The sequence below is a fragment of the Tetrao urogallus genome (genome assembly GCF_951394365.1).
Source record: "Tetrao urogallus genome assembly, chromosome: 9".
Classification (NCBI taxonomy): domain Eukaryota; kingdom Metazoa; phylum Chordata; class Aves; order Galliformes; family Phasianidae; genus Tetrao; species Tetrao urogallus.
In genome coordinates this window covers 16,545,876-16,563,647 of record NC_136822.1, presented here as the reverse complement: position 1 = coordinate 16,563,647, position 17,772 = coordinate 16,545,876, and the positions used below count along the sequence as shown (strand labels likewise).

Here is a 17,772-nt window from a genome sequence, read left to right as displayed (position 1 = left end):
AACTCTCTAGAATTCACAATAAGCTCTCTGACTGTAATGCCTAAATAATTTCATCTGCTGAATCTGTAGCTCAGAAATGGTTAATATTTGACAGAGAAATAGAAAGAAAAAAATAGCACCTGAATAAAAACTTGGAGAAGGTCTCCTTTTCATTTCACTGCCTTTATGGTAGCTAATACATTCCTTTTCTCAAAAGTAAGCTTATCAGACTATTGCTTTAGACTACTTGAAACTATTATAAAGTTTTTTTGGCACTTTTCCCAGATAAACTACACCTGCTTATAATGAACAGGCCTAAGTGCATTTTCAAATCCTAAAATTAAATTAGAAATAGTTTGGATGTCCCTTGCCAAGGAAAAGCAGGCATAAAAGTAGATAAAGGAAAAAAAATAATGAAGACTACAAAAAAAAAAAATTGCAACTCTTCTATTCTCTGGTCTTATGATCTCTTGGAATAAGAGGTGAAGTAATCCAAGAATCAAATGGTGCTGGTATTGTGTTTCTCATTACCAGGCACTCTTCACAATGCAGAAAGAAGCCCATGCCCTAGGCTGCAAACTGCTCCGAAGCTCCACAATTAGGTGTGCTGAAGTTTCTATTTTCTGATGAATGCCAGGTGCCACTTGTACTGCGAAGCACACTACAAGCCTTAAGTCTGTCGAGGTCCTGTATAACTTCATGGCTGCAAGTCAGTGAAGTCTATGAGATCAGAGTCTTCTGAGGATTAGGCATAGTTTCACCACTTGTCCTTGTAGGTATGAGTACCTGCTGGGGGGATGCTCCAGGGAGAAAATGATTCCATGGAAATAGTATTTTGTCCTATTAAAATGAGATTCCCACTGAACTTTACACTGTGGTGGTAATTTTGCGAGATGTGGATATGCATTCTCTTTTACTTCTCTGTAGGCAGGTTCACAGGCAAAGCTGTTCTACTGGTGGGATGAAAAAGCACAGTGAAAGTCAGGGCACCTTATCCTTCACCCAGGTAGCATCTCTCTGTGCCTTCCCTGCTTTGAATAGATTCTTTTCAGCCTTGTACAATTCTTGATGGTAGACATCCCATTAGCAGGTGCCAGCTAATGTTGCTGATGGTATGAGGGCAAGGACTGCTGCTGCCTTCTCCATAGTGATGTCTACGTGTACAGTAACAGTAATAGTGTTCTGCCCACCAGTTAGCTTCTCAGCTGAATAGCAGCTATATACTGCAAGAGACTAATCAGCACATTCATTGTTTTGTCTGTTTCCTATTTTATTGCAATGACTTCTTGAATATTTAGAGTGGAGTTCCTGCAACCAAGACCATAATGTATTTATCTACTGTCTGACTTACTGCTTAGTTTTAGAAAGAAAGGACTGGAGATACGTTTTAGGAAGTATCTTGAAGTGGAGTAAGGTAGGAAAAGAAGTGATACCAACAGGCTGTTGGTAATATATATTATCATATATGAGGCTGTGAAATATATATTTTCTTTGGAGCACAAAAAATGCATTAAGGCATAAACATTTTCTGCACATGCACAAGTGCTGGGCTCTCTGCTACAATACCACTTCACTGAAGTGGTCCTCTCAGCCTGTGAGGAACTGTTGTTCACTGGAGAGACTTAAATTACTCCTTGCTTTGTGAACCACTATAATGATCAGGCATAGAGGTGTCCTAATATACTGAAATGAGACAATGACTGAAGATGTTGAAAAGCGCTTACTGAGCTTGTCACAGAATCCTTGCAGCACAACCTCGCTTCAGTTTTCTTCAGCACTGTTGAAAAACTTTTTTTTTTTTTTCTTATGCTTTGCATTCCTGTGGTTTCTAACACAGAGGCACCACTATTTACCACCACATGCTATAGGCTATGCTGGTAGCCATAAATTCTAAAGAAGGGGATTCTCCAGCACCCCAGACGGCCTCCGGTGGGGCATTCTCTAAGGTCAGTGCTGTGATGTTGCTAACAGCAGGGAAATTCTCCAGTATTTGATTCATGAAGAGATCTTTGCCTAATAGAACGCAGAGGTTCTATAGTGAGGACTTCTGGGCAGGTAATATAAACTCTTTCCTGGTATAGGGATCTATATTCTAGATCAGGAATTAGTCTTCACCTATCAGTTATCTTTTACATCCTCTGAAAGCACCTGCTTTCGGCTACATGTAACTTCCTACATCTGTAAATGGCTGTGGCGTAAGGGAAGAAGTGATAAGCAAAAGAAGCCCTAGGCAGGGAAGAGGAAACACTCAAACTATGGAAATGCCATATGGGTCAGTTCTAACATAAGGGCTGTCTACCAGACCACGATGAAGGACTGCAGTGTTTTCACATAAAGGACAATGAAGTTAGCCTTCTCCAGCTGCAGGTCAGAGGTACCCTGTCCAAGATGCTGGTCTTCTTCAGTCCATGTTCTGCTGAACTTCACCCACTGCTCATCCACTGCACAGCTTAGGTTCACCATTAATATTAGAATGTTAAGAGTTTCGTATTAGTGATTTTAAATGTTTATTTTAAAATTCTCTTCTCAGTCCACACAGGCAGCACCAAGTTACCCCAAATCCAGGAGAATTCAGATCTTACAATGATGTAAACATCAAAAATTTCATTGCTGATTTAGTAACCAATTTCAAGCAGTATGTCTTGAACTGAAGAACTCAAACCTAGGAGAAAAAAATCTCAGCATTTCATAGTGAAAGCAACTGTTATCTTTGAAGCATGAAAAGCTGCACCAGTAACATTCTCAGCTGAGCACGCAGTTTCTTAGATTGGTTTTGCTGATAACTAAAAATTAACAATTCAGCATAAGTCTTAATATAGACATCTGTCTGCCTCCTGCAAGACTTTCCTCCAGTGTTTTCACCATATTGATGCTGTAAAACATCAGTATTAGCAAAGACTGACTCAGCAACATACCTTGAACTTTGGAACAGTGACTTGGCACCTCAGCCTAATACAGCATAAAAAGCACTGTGCACCCTTACAGCTTACCAACTTTACTCTTAAAAGGTCATGTCAGAATGTTGCCAGCCTGTATTAACAGGATATTCAGAAAACAGAGATGTTGTATTTGTTTTATACTGTCCTATTCTGATAAGAGAATAGGCAAAGTTTCTTAACCGTACTTCAGCTCATCTTTCCAGACCTGGTTGAGAGGTCAGTAGAGAGGACAGCAGTTCTTTTTCATCCTATCAACAGAATTGCTGACTAAGTTCCATATAGTTACATATGTACACCTGTACTCAATTAAGCTGGATAGATAATACAGGCCAAAATGTAGAGACAGACTCCTGACTGACAAAATGAAAGCCTAAAATATTACATATGCGTGATGTGCTGAAACAGTGAAAACACAAGCTCTGGTTAGTTTGAGCTGCAGGATTACGGGGCAAGGTCTTGGGTTACAGGTTTTCTAAACTCGGTGGTATGAAAAATACAACCTTTGCTTTTAAATGATTGAATTTTGTGCAGACTCATTGACAGAATGGTAATGCATCTACTCTGCAGAGAAGAAAATGTAGAAATTCAAGCATGATGTGTAATCTCATTATCAAAGGGAAGCCAAAGCTTTGATGTCAACATGAGTCCTTCTGTGGACTTTGATATAGAATTAATTTCTGTAATCTTAATTATTTTTCCTCTGTCTAATTTTTTTTAATTGCATCATGAAATAGTGTTCTCCTAAGAGAGAACAAGCAGTTCAGGGATTTTCTTTTCTTCCTTTTTTTCAATCTTATTTTCGGTTTAGTGGGAGTACTTGTTCATTGAGTTACTACAAAAAAAGTGAAATGCCTCTGTCTAGAAAGACAGTACAAGATGTATGTGACTCATAAGAGAGATGTAGATGGCATTTTGGCCTTATAATGGATGCACAAGAATGAAGAGTGGTAATTCATTTAAAATCCCCAGTTGTAATATTTTGATGTATTATGACAATATAATTTTGTATGGTAATAGCTGATTATAATATGTGCATTTATAGGGCAGTGTTTAGCCAGGTGGCCTTTGCTTATGTAAATTTAACTGTCTGTGTTTGAAAGTAATAGTGGCTGTTTCTTAATAGTCTTCAAAAAAAGACATGCAGCAGCTTCATACATAATGTGGACTGCAGGTTTGGAAGGCTGTATCCACAGTTATTTGTTTCCTCCTTACTCTTCATTGAGAATACCCAGAAAAATGCATTCCACTCAAGAACAAAAGTGTTCCTCTAATTTAGTGATATTAATATTGTTTAGGTGTGTGCCCTTTTCACAGACACAATTCAATGTGTCATTTTTCTCTGCCACACAGAGCAGGGATGAGTGAAGAAAAATCAAAACTTTTCTGAGAGCAGAAAGAAAGCCTTTATTATGTGAAGCTTAAACAGAAAAGCAAGAGTGACAGGATTTCCATACGACGGAAAGATTATCTTCTTTAAATGTGTAACTCATGTTTGCTCTTTATGGGTAGATTGTTAGAGTGCATGTTCAGCTCTCTCAAGAGGCATTTAGGACTTCAAATGCAATGATAAATTAATTTGCACGATAGAGACAATAATGAAAGATTCAATTTCAAACAAGAGACATGAAATTTTGTAGAATTTTCAAACATTAAAAGGCATAAATGGCTGCCTTATTTATTTGTGTAAATGAACCCAGCAATGAAGCCACATACTAGATTAACAGCTTTATCTACAGCAGAGATGGGATTTACAACAGTTGTTACTGGCTTTCTTCCATGATATTTGGCCATCCCATCCCTGAGAGGCCAATCACAACAAGGCAAGGGCAGGTTGCAGATCTGCTGTATGCAATCCTTGCTTTTCCTTAGATAGCTAAGGTTATTCTTGGCAACGAGGAGACGACGAGTTGACACCCATCATCTAAGAAAAGAAACCATTGGTTTACTCAGAAGGCCGATACAAAGCTCCCAGATGGGAACAGTTTTCTGTCACTATCTATCAAGACTAGAGTACAACTACACAGCCTCCTGTGACATCAATTCTATGCTGAGAGCACAGTAGTCTTAAAAACCACTGAAGAGCCATTTACTTGTAAGGTATAACATCTGGCAGGAGCTAAAAGTGGCAAGGAAATGCTTAACTGTGCATTGAGTTGGCAGATTCTTAGGTTCAGATCACATAAAAAACATCAGCAGTGAAAGACCGCGAGATTTATCCTAATTTTTCAGATTACTTCTTCAGAAACTCTCCTTTTGAACTGCTCTTCAACAGAAGAACAAATGTGTAGACTTCAATGCTTAATAAAGCTAAAAGCTTCTCCCTGGGGTAATTGAAATTTTTCTATCAAAGTGTAGATAGACCTGGTTGCAGCTGCAACAAAGAAGAAACATATAAAGCCAAGTGGAAAGCAGTTAGACAGCATTGGTGGCGTAGGACCATTGAACGTGGTCTTGCTAATTGGAATCTATAGCACAGGACATTCAACTACATGCTGGGCAAATGACCCTGAAAGTTTCAAGTCTATCTGGTATAAAAAAAAAGTTCAGATGTAAAAATAATCATACGAATGATGGATTCTGTATTCTTGAATGGGCATAACCAACCAGAGATCTCGGTAACTGGCAAATTTCTTTTTTAAATAAGGCCCTTTGAGTCCCATATATGCATCTACTTTCACAAGCATTTCAAAACCTGTCTGCTAATAATTTCACACAGAGCTTCCAGAGAAGCAATGTTCAAAAGAATGAAAGTAATGAAACACAGCAAAGTTTTACATTTTTATTTCTGTACTTTGGGAAAATTCCTATTGAAGACAGAAGGCAGTGCAAATTGGGATTTCTTTACTGCCAACAAAAATGTGTGACTCTTGATCTAATGAAAAATTAGAGAGATTGAAAAGCAGAAGTAGACTTAGGAAGGATTTCAGTTACAGCAGGATGCAGCCCTTACTGCATTTGTAGTTTGAACTGTGATCTCTAAGGAAAGCTCAATTGCTCCGGAGTGTGGAATTTAAGGGCTTTTTTTTCCAGAGGAACAAGTAGGTTATGCATTTAGAAAACACAATTTAAAAGAACATGCTGTTTAATAATGACAATGTTTAATTCTTGAAGCATCTGACATCTAAATTAAAAGTTGTTCAAAATGTTTCCATAAACTGGAACTTGTGAATTTTGTCGGTGATGTGAGCCCTGGAATCTGATTTGGCAAAGTATAATATTTGTGCAGAAAAAGCTTTTGTATTATTGCGATTGCTGTTGGTATGCAAAGATTCACTGGCTTAAAATCCAAAGTGGCATTCTCGCACTCTCTGTAGCTCTGTGAGCACTGAAATATTTACGGGTAGTGAAAGAGCCTCAACAGACGACAGTAGAATTACGTCTCTACTGCACAGTCTGCTAGCATACAAGGATGTCAGCACAAGTGACTCAGAGCTTCTGCCATGTTTGTCTGGTGCTACGTCGAGGGTAAGTGCCTTAATGGAGGACAGGGTACCTTAGCTTGGGTGCAGCTCTGTGTTACGTGGCTGCATCGCCTCCCATGCAAATGCTGCCACGTTCAGCGCTCAGTTTGGTATCTTGACACAATGCAACAATACGTAGAACAGACAACCACACAACCTCAGCAAATTCCTGCTCCAGGACAGGCAAGAAATAGATTTGACCTAGGACTACCTGAATATCGGTGAACACTGTTAGATATTAATTAGTCTTTTGGTTTACTCTCATCTTCTGCCATATCTTACATTATTTTTGGTAGGAAAAAGCATCAGAGGTGACAATCATGTATTTTCATGTATTCTGCCAAATCCTTCTTTATCTCTAGCCCTTCTTCATCTATCACCCATTTTATCATTCTATCTTCATCTCTTTTTTCTTCTTTTTCACTACTGTTTCTTTTTGTTTTCATCAAAGCCTAAAATTCGAACCTTTCTTCTGCTGTTGTCCATTTCTCTTCCTGTTGTTTCCGACTTTTCTCTATCATCTTTATTCTTGTTTCTGTTTCTTTTCTTCTGTATTTCTGTTTGTTTCTTTTGTATTTCTGTTCATCTGTTTGCTTTAATCCTCAGCCCCTCCTTTTGATAGTTCCTGAACGTATATAGTTTCTGAAAATTGCCCATTTCTTCCCCGCTGCCAAAAGCAGCATCTTAACTGTTGAGAAGAACTCCTTTCAGATGTACCAACTCAGCACAGCAGGAAATAGCCAGGGCTGGGGGTGTTACTGCACTGCCTCAGACTTGAACAAGGGAACATGTACACTTGTGGAACAATGGAAATAGCAGGTTAAAGCACCCTCAATTTTTAGGGCTCAGATGATGAGTCTTCTAACAAATCACTGGTGAAATCAGAAAATGCTATGTCTAATATGCCAGACAGGGTATCAAACTTAAAAAGAAGTGGAATTATGCATGATGGTCTGAGCACTTACACAGTAAAATTATTGACAAGATCAAAAGGATGGTCAGTTTCCTGGTGTTTATCAGAGCTGTCTACCTTTATCACCAAAGTAGCTTCATGGTTCCCTTTTTTATCTCAACAGATAGGTAGTAAGAAAATACTATGCTATTAATGGAAGAGTATTTTTAAAAAGATAGTAAAAAGAGAAAAGCAAGTTCAGATTTAATCTTCTCCCCTCCTCAGAGGTATTTATGAACACATGTACTACAGTAAGGTCATCTGAGTTGAGACAGAAATCACAAAAGCCACAGAAAACACTTTTTAACTTCTTGCTAATTCATTTTACTCAGTTCCATACTGCCTCATTGTATCTAGCAGTACAGCAGGGTTTCAGGTCATGCACATTTATGTGGTATCAGTTACTAGCTGTGTCTTGCAAACAACGAAGTATGCATATGTGCATGCTTGTTCTAAGTATTGGTATCTAATTTCTTAAGGTCAGTGCCTACCAACTAAAATAATAGTTGATTAAAAGCTCCTCTGAGCGAGTTGAATACAATCCTATTTTGGAAAACAATTGTTGCTGAGATCCTGATGTGAAAGTCTATGTTCTTAATGCTTATCTTTGCTCTTAGGGCAGTGGGTCTTGTCAAGTAAAAACAAAGGCAGCCTAGGATACGTGCCTGAGAAGAACAAAAGAAACAAAAGAACAAAACTACCAGAAGTAAAGTGAAAATAGTATTTTCCTTTCCTGGTTTCTTTTGAAAGTATTCAGAAGACAACAATGATTCATTTGTTCGCATGTGCGTATCTACAGTGATAGGAAGGATAAAACATTAATACTTGGAGATCAGAACTTCCAGGCTTAGATACCCAAAGCTCATACTGTGTATGACACACCATTACTTAACCATGACCTCACACAAATACAGAGATACCTCTCTGGTGGCACAGTGCACTTCACTTCATGGCTTGGAACAAAGTCAAGTACAAGCTAGGCTATTTTTGACCAGCTGCATTCATACTAGCATTTGAAAGAAATAGAATCAAAGTGATAATGGGATTAGCAAACCAAGCCAACCCCATGAAAAGTTGTTCTGTGAATGGACGAGCTTCAGACCATTGCATAAAGTCCATTAAGCAGCAGTGTTCTCATTTGAGTTCATTAAAATTTCAGTGAAGCGATTCTGCATTTTCTTTGCATTGTGCCAGAATGAACATTGTGCACAACAGCAGGTGTTGTCTACTGTTTCTCTTTGCTTTTAGAATGACATCAAACTTAAAGTTGTACTTTGCTTACTTTCCTATGCTGCTACTGACAAAAATAGGAACACCAGCCAAGCACTGGTAAGCCAGAAGTTCATCCAGTGTGAAAAACAAACAAAAAAAAAACAACCAACGTTCACAGGTTGTAATTCAGTGTAAATTTATTTTCACATAGTGGTTTGTTGCCTAGATGTATATATTTATTTTGCTGAGCATGCATATCTTGTGGATTTTGAAGAAATGAAACCTGAGTCATATTCGCTCATCGTTACTTCAGCATAAATACAAAGTGTAGTCAAAAATGATTTTCTTTCAGCATAGATTCTTGATGTCTTCCCTATGTAATTTAATTACTTTGGTGACAGTGCAGTAACAGGAGGCAGAGTGTAACCGTAAATGCCTGCTGCATTCTGTGAATTATTTACATGTTTTATCCCACTAAACAGAAGGAATTTTTAACCCTAAATCTGTGGAACATTTTAAGGTCACCGTGTCTAGACAAAGAAAGATAAATGTGAATGCTGTAAGCTGCAATACATACAAACCAGCTCCAAAGACTCTTCCTTTCAAGATAAGTATGAATGCTTATTTACAATAATAGGAACACTTACTATTTCTCCTTTCTCTGATTTCTATACCAGAGGGTTTAAAACTGCACTACATGAAAATGTTTTTACATACACTCACTTAGCAACACCTTTTGTGGATCCTATTTTCAGAAGCGGTGTCTGCTTACAGCACTTGCAGATGTATCTGGGCATGGCACATGCAGTTCAGCTAACCTCCAGACAACTATTCATTCATTTGTAAAGGTCAGGAATGCATCTGTAAAAGGCTGCTGAAAATTGGGAGAGATTCCTGTTTATCTCAGTATTCGAATAGTGCAAAAATTACAGCAAAGGACAAAACAAACAAACAACAACAAACCCAAACCTTTCCTTTTGGAGTTTTCTTTCCTATTTTTTTTGATATAACAAACCACTGGCCCTTTATATAGCTGCAGCCCAAGAAGACAATCTAGTTGAGACCGTGTGCCTTAATATGAGCTTTGGGCAATGAAAAGATTAGTATGCCCTGATTTAATTACACAGTTCTAGTGCAGCTGAATTTACATGTCTCCAATACTTACCTCATTTTGAGGAACAAAGAAAATAAGCATGTAAACAAGTAAACCCCACACACTCGGAAGCAAAAGAACTTCCGAGACTACTGCTGAGCTGTAGTTTTACCATTTGGTAAAATATAAGAGGCCAGTAAGAACTCATAATATCTTTCAAGTACTCGTCTGTGTTGCCTGTCTCCAATGGGGATGAGGGATGCAGGGCTGTTTACAGAGGATCTGAGCGCTGCCAGTTCCTGAGCTCCTGCTAAGTCTGGAAGTCTGAATGGATGCCTCTCTCTCATAGTTATCAGCCTTCTGCCAAAATTTCAGAATTTGTTTTTTTCCCACTTAAAGGTGAACCTAGATTTTTTTACGATTATTTTATGTTTTTGTGACACAAGCTGCTAAGTGTCAGCATTTTTGCCTCATTGAATAGAATGTAAAACCCAGATTACTACACTCTGGGTTTGTAAATGAAGGTGAAAGTGTGAATGTATTTGACCTTTATTTTTGTTCTTTTTAAAAATCACAATATCTTCTAAGAACTTATGTTTCAGGGGTTTGATTTTACTGAAGGACAAGGAATATGTCCAGTAAGACACAGCAATACTCCTTGCTTGGGTAACAACAGACACTAAAATTAATTTGCATAGAAATAACTCTTTAGTTGAAACAACTGGAAAAAAAAAAAGGCAAAATTAAATTATCAGCCTACTAATAGCTTCAGAGGGCTATCAATTTGTGTATCTTTGCATACCCAAATATAATCTTAGTTTGTAAGATCACTGCACTGCAGAATTACATTGCTGATTCCATAGTTGTCTCAATCTTGCCTGAAACATTGAAAATGGCAACAGTTTTCCTACTTTTGGCTAAAATTAATGTGTAACATTCTCATGTCACAAGGGTTTGAGAATGACAACTCTGTTCTGACCTTCAGTTTCACAGACAGTGGGATGTCCATGAATTTATTTCTGTCGTACTATAGCATAGCCAATCTTTGTTTTAAAATTGCTAGTGATACAAATCTGAAGTCTTTTGGAAAAGGTTCTAAGTTGCTAATATCAGAGGACTCTGAGTTGTTGTACCTGAGTAGATAAAAGCTTCTCCCTTTTAATATTCTCCCTTTTAATATTTCAGTAAATAACTAATTTAATTTGGTAGTTACTTCTAATTTACGTTAAGTGAAAACTTAGGCTCAGAACTTCACTGTCTCCTTCCCAAACCATCATGGCCCACGGCCTAGAAACAACTCTCTTCTACCACCTTTTCACAATAGGCACAGTAATCTGCTTCAGCGTAAGCTTGTCAATCTGTAAACAACCCTGCCCCCTTAACTGCTACTACATAGCAACATGTGCATACTTTCAGAAAAACAAATTTTATCAGGCAAATTTGGATGCAGATTGCTTTGGCTCAAGCCAGCTCTCGTTATCATTAATGACCAGAACCGTACTCTGCACTGCAAATATGGAGACCCAACCACCTCACGCAGTTCTGAAATTGTGCTATTGGTTTTTTTTCATGTGTGTCCTGTTTTGACTCCTGAGGACAGCAGCTGATGGATATATATATATATATTCTTTTCCACTTATTTTTGCCTTTTTTTTAAAAAAAGAAACCCAAGACCGTGACTGTTTTAACATCTGACATTAAGAGAGCATCCCTTGGAAGGTGAATAAACCAATCCCAGGCTGTTCAGTCTTGGGGCAATGACAACTTTGGCCAAAGAATTTTTGCAGCACAACTGTTTGCTTCCTATTATTGGCTCCCAGAGTTTCTCCTGGAAAGGCCCAAGGGCCATCTACCAGCAGGAAAGAAGAGCATTTACTTTTTTGTGTGAAGCTTTCTCTTCTCTCTTACACGTGGCCTGGACACAAGTGACAGAACGAACCGTAGGGCATTTCTAAAGGTTTAAGAAGTATTTACAATCAAATGATCCTTCGACATTCCTGTGGAATAATTATGATACAAGAGTGAGAATATCTGGGCACACAGAGAGGGAAAAGACTAGACGATAGAACTGCTTTTTTTCTTAGCATTACCTCATACCCAAACAAAGGTATGAGCCAGAGTGGAGAAAGTGCAGTGTCCTCTGGAAGTCTGTTTATTTGTTGTTTTTATCCCCCAGTAATTTCTGTACCATTTCCCTTCATGCTTCACCATAGCATCCCATAGCTGTGCGCTGCCTGCGCAGCCCACGCCCTGGCTGCACCGATCTCCATGTCTCCCCAGCCCAAGCCACTCCCAGGGCACACGGTGGTAAATGGCTGCTCACGATGGAGTCAGCTGGGACACCCAAGCCAAGCGGACTGAAGGTGTCATTATCGATATTTAAAACCACTGCAAAAAGATGCATTTGGCAGGCACGAGCCTGCTATCCAACCCTGCATGACTAAGCTAACGCATAGCGCTGAGCTTATGGCACAGTTTGGGGCCGATCCTGCGGTGAGGGACAGCGAACGGCACAAGCGGGCGTTCAGATGCGTATCTTTACACGTGTTTTATTGTGCTTTTCCCTCAGCGCGGAGGAGGGCGCGGCCTGCGGCCGCCCCCCCCCCCCGGCCTCCGTGCCCAGGACGCACAAAGGCGGCGGGCAGCGGTGCAGGGGCGGGGGAGGCGGGCGGCATTGCGGCTCGGCCTTCCGCACCGGTACCGCTTTCAAAAAGGACACCGCGCAAAACGCCGCATTTTCCCCGCAGCGCCGACTGCGGCTGCAGCCGCCGCTTCCGCCATTTGCGCATCGCGGCGGCTCCGGGGCGGGGCGGCGGGGCCACCTGCGAGCCGGGAAGGCGGGAGAGCCCGGCCCCTCAGCGCGGCGCCCGGCCGCTCCCATCCCCTGGCCGCGCGCGGGGGGGGGAAGCGGCCGCCGCCAGCCCTTCCCGCGGGAAACGCCCCACTCCGGCGGCTCCCGGCACCCCCGGCCGCGGCTTGGGCGGAGCGGCAGCGCCGCGTGGGGCGGGAGCGGCCCCGGGGGGCGGGCGGAGGGGGAGGGGAGCCCGGGCAGCGCTCCCCCCCGTGGTGACAGTTTCTAGAAGCACGTCCCGCCGTCCTTTGCGCTCGCAACATGGAGGAGCTGACGGTGGAAGTGCGCGGCTCCAATGGGGCCTTCTACAAGGTACGGGCGCGGTGCAGGGCCGGAGCCGCGCGGGGCTTTGCGTGCCGCGCTGGGAGCCGGGAGGGGCGGGCGGTCGTGAGCGGAGCCTCCGAGCCGGGCCGGGAGGGGGGGCGCGGGGCGGCGGTGCCGGGGTGTGGCGGTGCGGCGCGGCGCGGCGGGGCCGCGATGAGGGGATCTGCTGAGGGAAAGGAAAGGCGCCGCGGGGAGGGGGGGCTTCAGCGAGGGGGGTCTGTGGTGCGGGGGTTGGGAGGCGTGGGGAGAGTAGGGGGGGGGAGGTTGGGGCTGAACGGGGGGCATCGGAGATAGAAGTAATGGCTTTTAAAATATTTGGAGTAATTCCGTAACGATTTCGGGTTTATTTATGTCGTCAGAAAGCTTCCTTCGCCATCAGCCTCCCCGGAATGCCGGGACGGTACGGGATCCGTGCGCCGTGCCCTCAGCTGTGCCCGTCACTCACTGCCCTCAGCCCGGGGCAGCCGTTAACGCTCCGCTCTTTTTATGGCCAGAGCCGCTGCCTCATTCCCGCAGCGCTGTGCTCCGCAGCCGTGCGGGGCGGGACTGCGCGTGGGGCCGGGGGGCGGCCCGCCGTGCCTCCCATTTTCCTGCTCGCGTCTGTGGATCTGGGCTGGGAGCCGTTGGGAGCCGTACGGCATGTGGAGGCGGCGGGCAGGGGATTGTGAGCAGCTGACTGCAGGAGTCGGGGTTTGGGTGGTTTTTTGTTTTTTGTTCTTGTTTTTTTCTTTTTGCAACTGGCTGTCTATTAAAAGAGACAGATAGGAGATAATCTTACAAGGAAGGAACATAATGGGATAAGCTCTGTGCCCTTGGTAGGTGTTCCTCTTCATTGTTTTTGCCAAAATCCATAGGTAATAAACTTTGCATATGAGATAAATTTTTAGGTAGATTAAAAATAACCATGTGGAAACCCACATCAAAATAATGTGTATTTTGAACATAGCTGGCCTAAAACAGGATTGATTATTTTTCCTGCCTGTTAGGAAACATGGAGTTTGGAGACACCCTTCTTAGCTTTCCATCTGTGCCCTAGGATCTTGGGCAAAGAACGAAGCATGAGCTGGTTCTTTTTTCTGCTTCAGGGGAATGTGGGACTAATGGGAGCATTAGGAGGTGTGCTGAATTCTTGGAGCTGTGTGTACAGCATTTATTGCAATAAGCCTGATTTAAATTCTGCAATAATGACGTCTCCTAAGTCAGTGTGAATTGTCAGGCTTGGATTAGCCCCATCATGTGTTCAGCCCTCTGGATGGTGGCTAACGAGCAGAAGTTTTACTTAAAAATGTCATTATTGGCTTTCAGGTCAGCAAAACAGGGATTAGGTCCAGCATGAAAGCCATTCACTTCTTGGGAAACTGAAGGGCTAGAGTGTTTGGGCCTGGAGTGGGGAAAGCCCCAGCTCTAAACAGTCACTGTTGTTGTGAAACCCACCCCAAAACACAATAAACCAAGCAGGAAAATGATTTTAAAATGTGTTGGTTTTTTTTTTTTTTTGAAGTGAAATCTGTGTATCTGGTTCCATTTTGTGAGTCTTAGAGTTGAGGCAGAAAGGTTCTGCCTGTGTTGTGGAACTAAGTAATGCTGCTGCTGTGTAAAGTTTGGGAAGCGAAGGAGAAGGGGTTGTCGGCCTCATTTGGGAAGTGCTCACTTAGGATTGATGTTGGCATTTGTGAGGTTATATGAGGGGAGAACGTTTGAAGTTTGCGCTCAGAACAGTCTGAATTTAGATTCATTATCACTGCATACCTCCTGGTAGATGACGTGAGAAGGATCCTGCTATGCCAGGAGAGATAAAGACCAAAATAATTATGTAAACAATCACGTGACAGTTTTCTAATTAGTTGTTAAGACGATCTGCAACTTAGCTATAGTAACAGTAGTGATTGCATCTTTTGGAGTGTCTTAATGCTTTTCTAGTAGTTACTAGAGGTATGACCGTGGTAGGTAAAACTGGGATTGCTACAAACTAATAAGAAAAACCATGTTCTTTATTAAAATACACAAAAAATAAAAATGTTTTTCTTGATGCATATATCAGTGAAAAGTAACAGTGGTTGTGGTAGGCATCAATGCCTGCCAAATTCTTCTGTCTAAAAAGATATAGTATGTTCTGAATTTAACCTTTTGTTCATGTATCTGCAAACTGTATTCCCCCTTTGCTTTAAATCAGTAATGTGATCTGGAGAAAAAATGGCATTTGTTTTGCATTTTACCCCCAAGGTTATCCCCAAGTAGACAGCAGAGTATGTTCGGCCAATCCCTGCAGCTCAGAAGACTGCGTCTGTCAGCATTACTCATCTGTTGTCTGTGAGCCCCATCAGTGCCATCTTTTCTCTAAAGGAGTTGTGCTCTTGTGGTAAAGGTGAGGTTTGTGTGGTGGAACAGTTGAAGAAGTTGGAGAATGGAGTGATAAACCAAGCTAGTTAACAATTGTATCTGCTGAAGGCATGTTGATCCTGACCTCAGAAAGGCTGATGATGTCTACTTCAGTTCTAGATTGCAGGTTGATTTATTTTCTTCAAGGTGTTAGAACAGACTTCATTAGTTTATTGGATTTTATTTATTTATTTCAGTTTAAAATGACCAAATGTGCATGGATTTCTTTGGGCTCAAGCTGGGTTGAAGAGAGTGAGACTCGAATGCTCCCAGTTCTGTTTGCAGTGTTCTCAGGCTGATGGTTTTCTGTGTGGAGCTTGGAACTTTGGTCATTCTGTCATACAGAGATGTAGATCATTGGCTCCCAGAATTAGGGACTGGTTGGCAGGGACATCCGGGTCTGTCCGGTCCAACCCCTGCCCAAGCAGAGCTGCCCAGAGCACAGTGCTCTGCACCACACCCAGCAGCTTTTAGAGATCTCCACTGAGGATATTCCATTGCCTTGGGCAGCCTGTGTCAGTGCTCCATCACCCACAGAGGAAAAGAAGTGTTTCCTGATACTCAGGGCAACCTCCTCTGTTCTGCTGCGTACCCATTGCCCTGTGTTCTGTTGGCTGTGAAGTGTACGTAGGCAAGAACGAAATGAAAATTTTGTCTGTATGCAAATGAGAGCCATGGTTCCACTTCTTGTTGTGAGTTTGGATGTCTGCTCGAAATAAAATGACACCAAAGCCCATAAGCTGAGCCATAGGTAGCTTATAGCACGTGGAGCCTTTTGGTGACATCTGAATAACTGAAGATTCATTGCTGTAGAGATTTCCATTTAATAAAGAACGAACTCCTGTGTGTGGTTTGCCCTAGCAGTTTTCCCCTTCTTCAGGAGTAGCTGCATTGAAATAAAAATGACAAAAATGGGAGATAGGCTTTGACTCTTCACCTTCAGTGGTCAGGTTCTAACGCACCTTGGTGCCTGTGATAGGAGGTGTGGTTTTGGTAACAGTCCTGGCTGCAGCTCTGGGAGCAGGAGCTGAGCTGGGCTTTCATATAGAGAGCAGCCTAACTGTTGTGCAGGAAGAAGTGATGGAGGAAGGCGTGGTATTTCTCCGTGTGTATGATGTCAAAGCACAGTGAGCAGTTCTGTGCAAGAACATACTTATATATCAATAAAAATATAATGGTGTTTTGAAGTTGTAATGAGAAGCTTTGGAAACTTCTCCATGAGATGTTCTGTTTGTTTTTTAGCTTGACAGTAAAATAGAAAACTGTCATTAAGAGGCTTACGTGGGTGTTGGTGCCCAATTATTGCACCAGGACGCATTACAGTAAGTGGAATGAGGGGTGTTTTTATTTTTGTAAAGGTTTCAGCTGTCTCTTGATGGACAGCGTTTACTTACTAAATCTTGCCTTACTGGATGGGAAATTTAATGCATTTTTAAGATGTTACTGTTCTTGGAACTTGTGTAGACTGGTGCATGAACTGTCTCTAGTCATTGCCATCGAAGAGTCATTGTCTTGACTCTTAGGCTGATAAAAGGCAGACACTGCAGGCGGTGATTATTGATTTCTCATGTACACAGTGAGTGGAGGGCATCTCTAAGTTAAAGTTTTGCCCTTTGGGAATATGCACATGAAGAAAGCAGCATAAATAACGTGAGTCATTTAGACTTCATTCATAAGCCTAAGCCAGGAGATTCAGTGCTGAGGTTCTTGTGTGACTCATGAGGACTCTTGAATTTACACATGATAATGATGACTGTGAATGAAGATAAGTAGTAATGTCATAAATAAAAGTGTGGTGGTTAGAATTGAAATAGGAGTTGAGCATTATTTCCTACCTGATGCCTGCTTGTAATGTGTGGACTGCTGTCTGTTAGCAGGCCCTGTAGCATTTGCAGTGAAAAGAGCACTTCGAAGTTCAAACCAGAAAGGCAGCATCTTGATTGTTTATAAGCTTCCTGTGTTTGCTTTGGTATTTCTTTATGGGGGTCAGAATGGAATAGTAATAATTAAGTGGGAGGTTTTGTATTTGTTACATGAGACAGAGGTGTATAACTGTTGGTTTAAAATACTAACAGTGTTTGGTTCTGACAGGAGTGAAAGGACTGGTAATTAGATATAGGCTTCTTGACCTTTATGTTGGTGATTCAGGAGCAGCCGCAGTACTTGATGGCAGTGTTACTGTTGGAGATGTGCTCAGCAGCGCCCGGGCTCCCAGCGCAGCTCTTGGTGTGGTGGATGTGGCTCAGAAGCAGCGCATCGTCCGTCTGCCCCAGGAAGGGATGCCTGCAGCCTCACTGGCAGCACCTTGCCTTTAGGTTGGACTGTTGTGCTTGGGGTCGGCTAGTCTGAAAGTGGGCTGGAGATGGATGTCAGATTGCATCTGGCTGTTAGATGGATTTTGTGACTTGGTGTGGAACTGGATGTAAAAGGCAGATACAGGTGTGTGTGTGTGTGTGTGTGTGTGTGTATGCATGTGTGTCCACACAAGCACAGTTCACTGTAAGGGCACTTCAGTAAGTCTTGATCCGTTTATGTCATAAGCAGAACTTAATCCTAAATCCATGAGCGGAACCCAGGTAAAA

General features: G+C 42.1%; 1 protein-coding gene across 2 annotated transcripts in view; it reads left to right on the top strand.

Annotated features, from left to right (window-relative positions):
* Positions 1 to 12,748: 12,748 nt before the first annotated feature.
* FXR1 (FMR1 autosomal homolog 1) overlaps positions 12,749 to 17,772 on the top strand; it is a gene marked incomplete at both ends in the record, with an annotated part of 29,051 nt that continues 24,027 nt past the window's right edge. For both annotated transcript variants that reach the window (XM_079539555.1, XM_079539554.1), the window contains one exon: positions 12,749 to 12,799. In XM_079539555.1, the coding sequence (XP_079395681.1) occupies positions 12,749 to 12,799 (51 nt within the window). The remainder of the gene's footprint in view (positions 12,800 to 17,772) is intronic.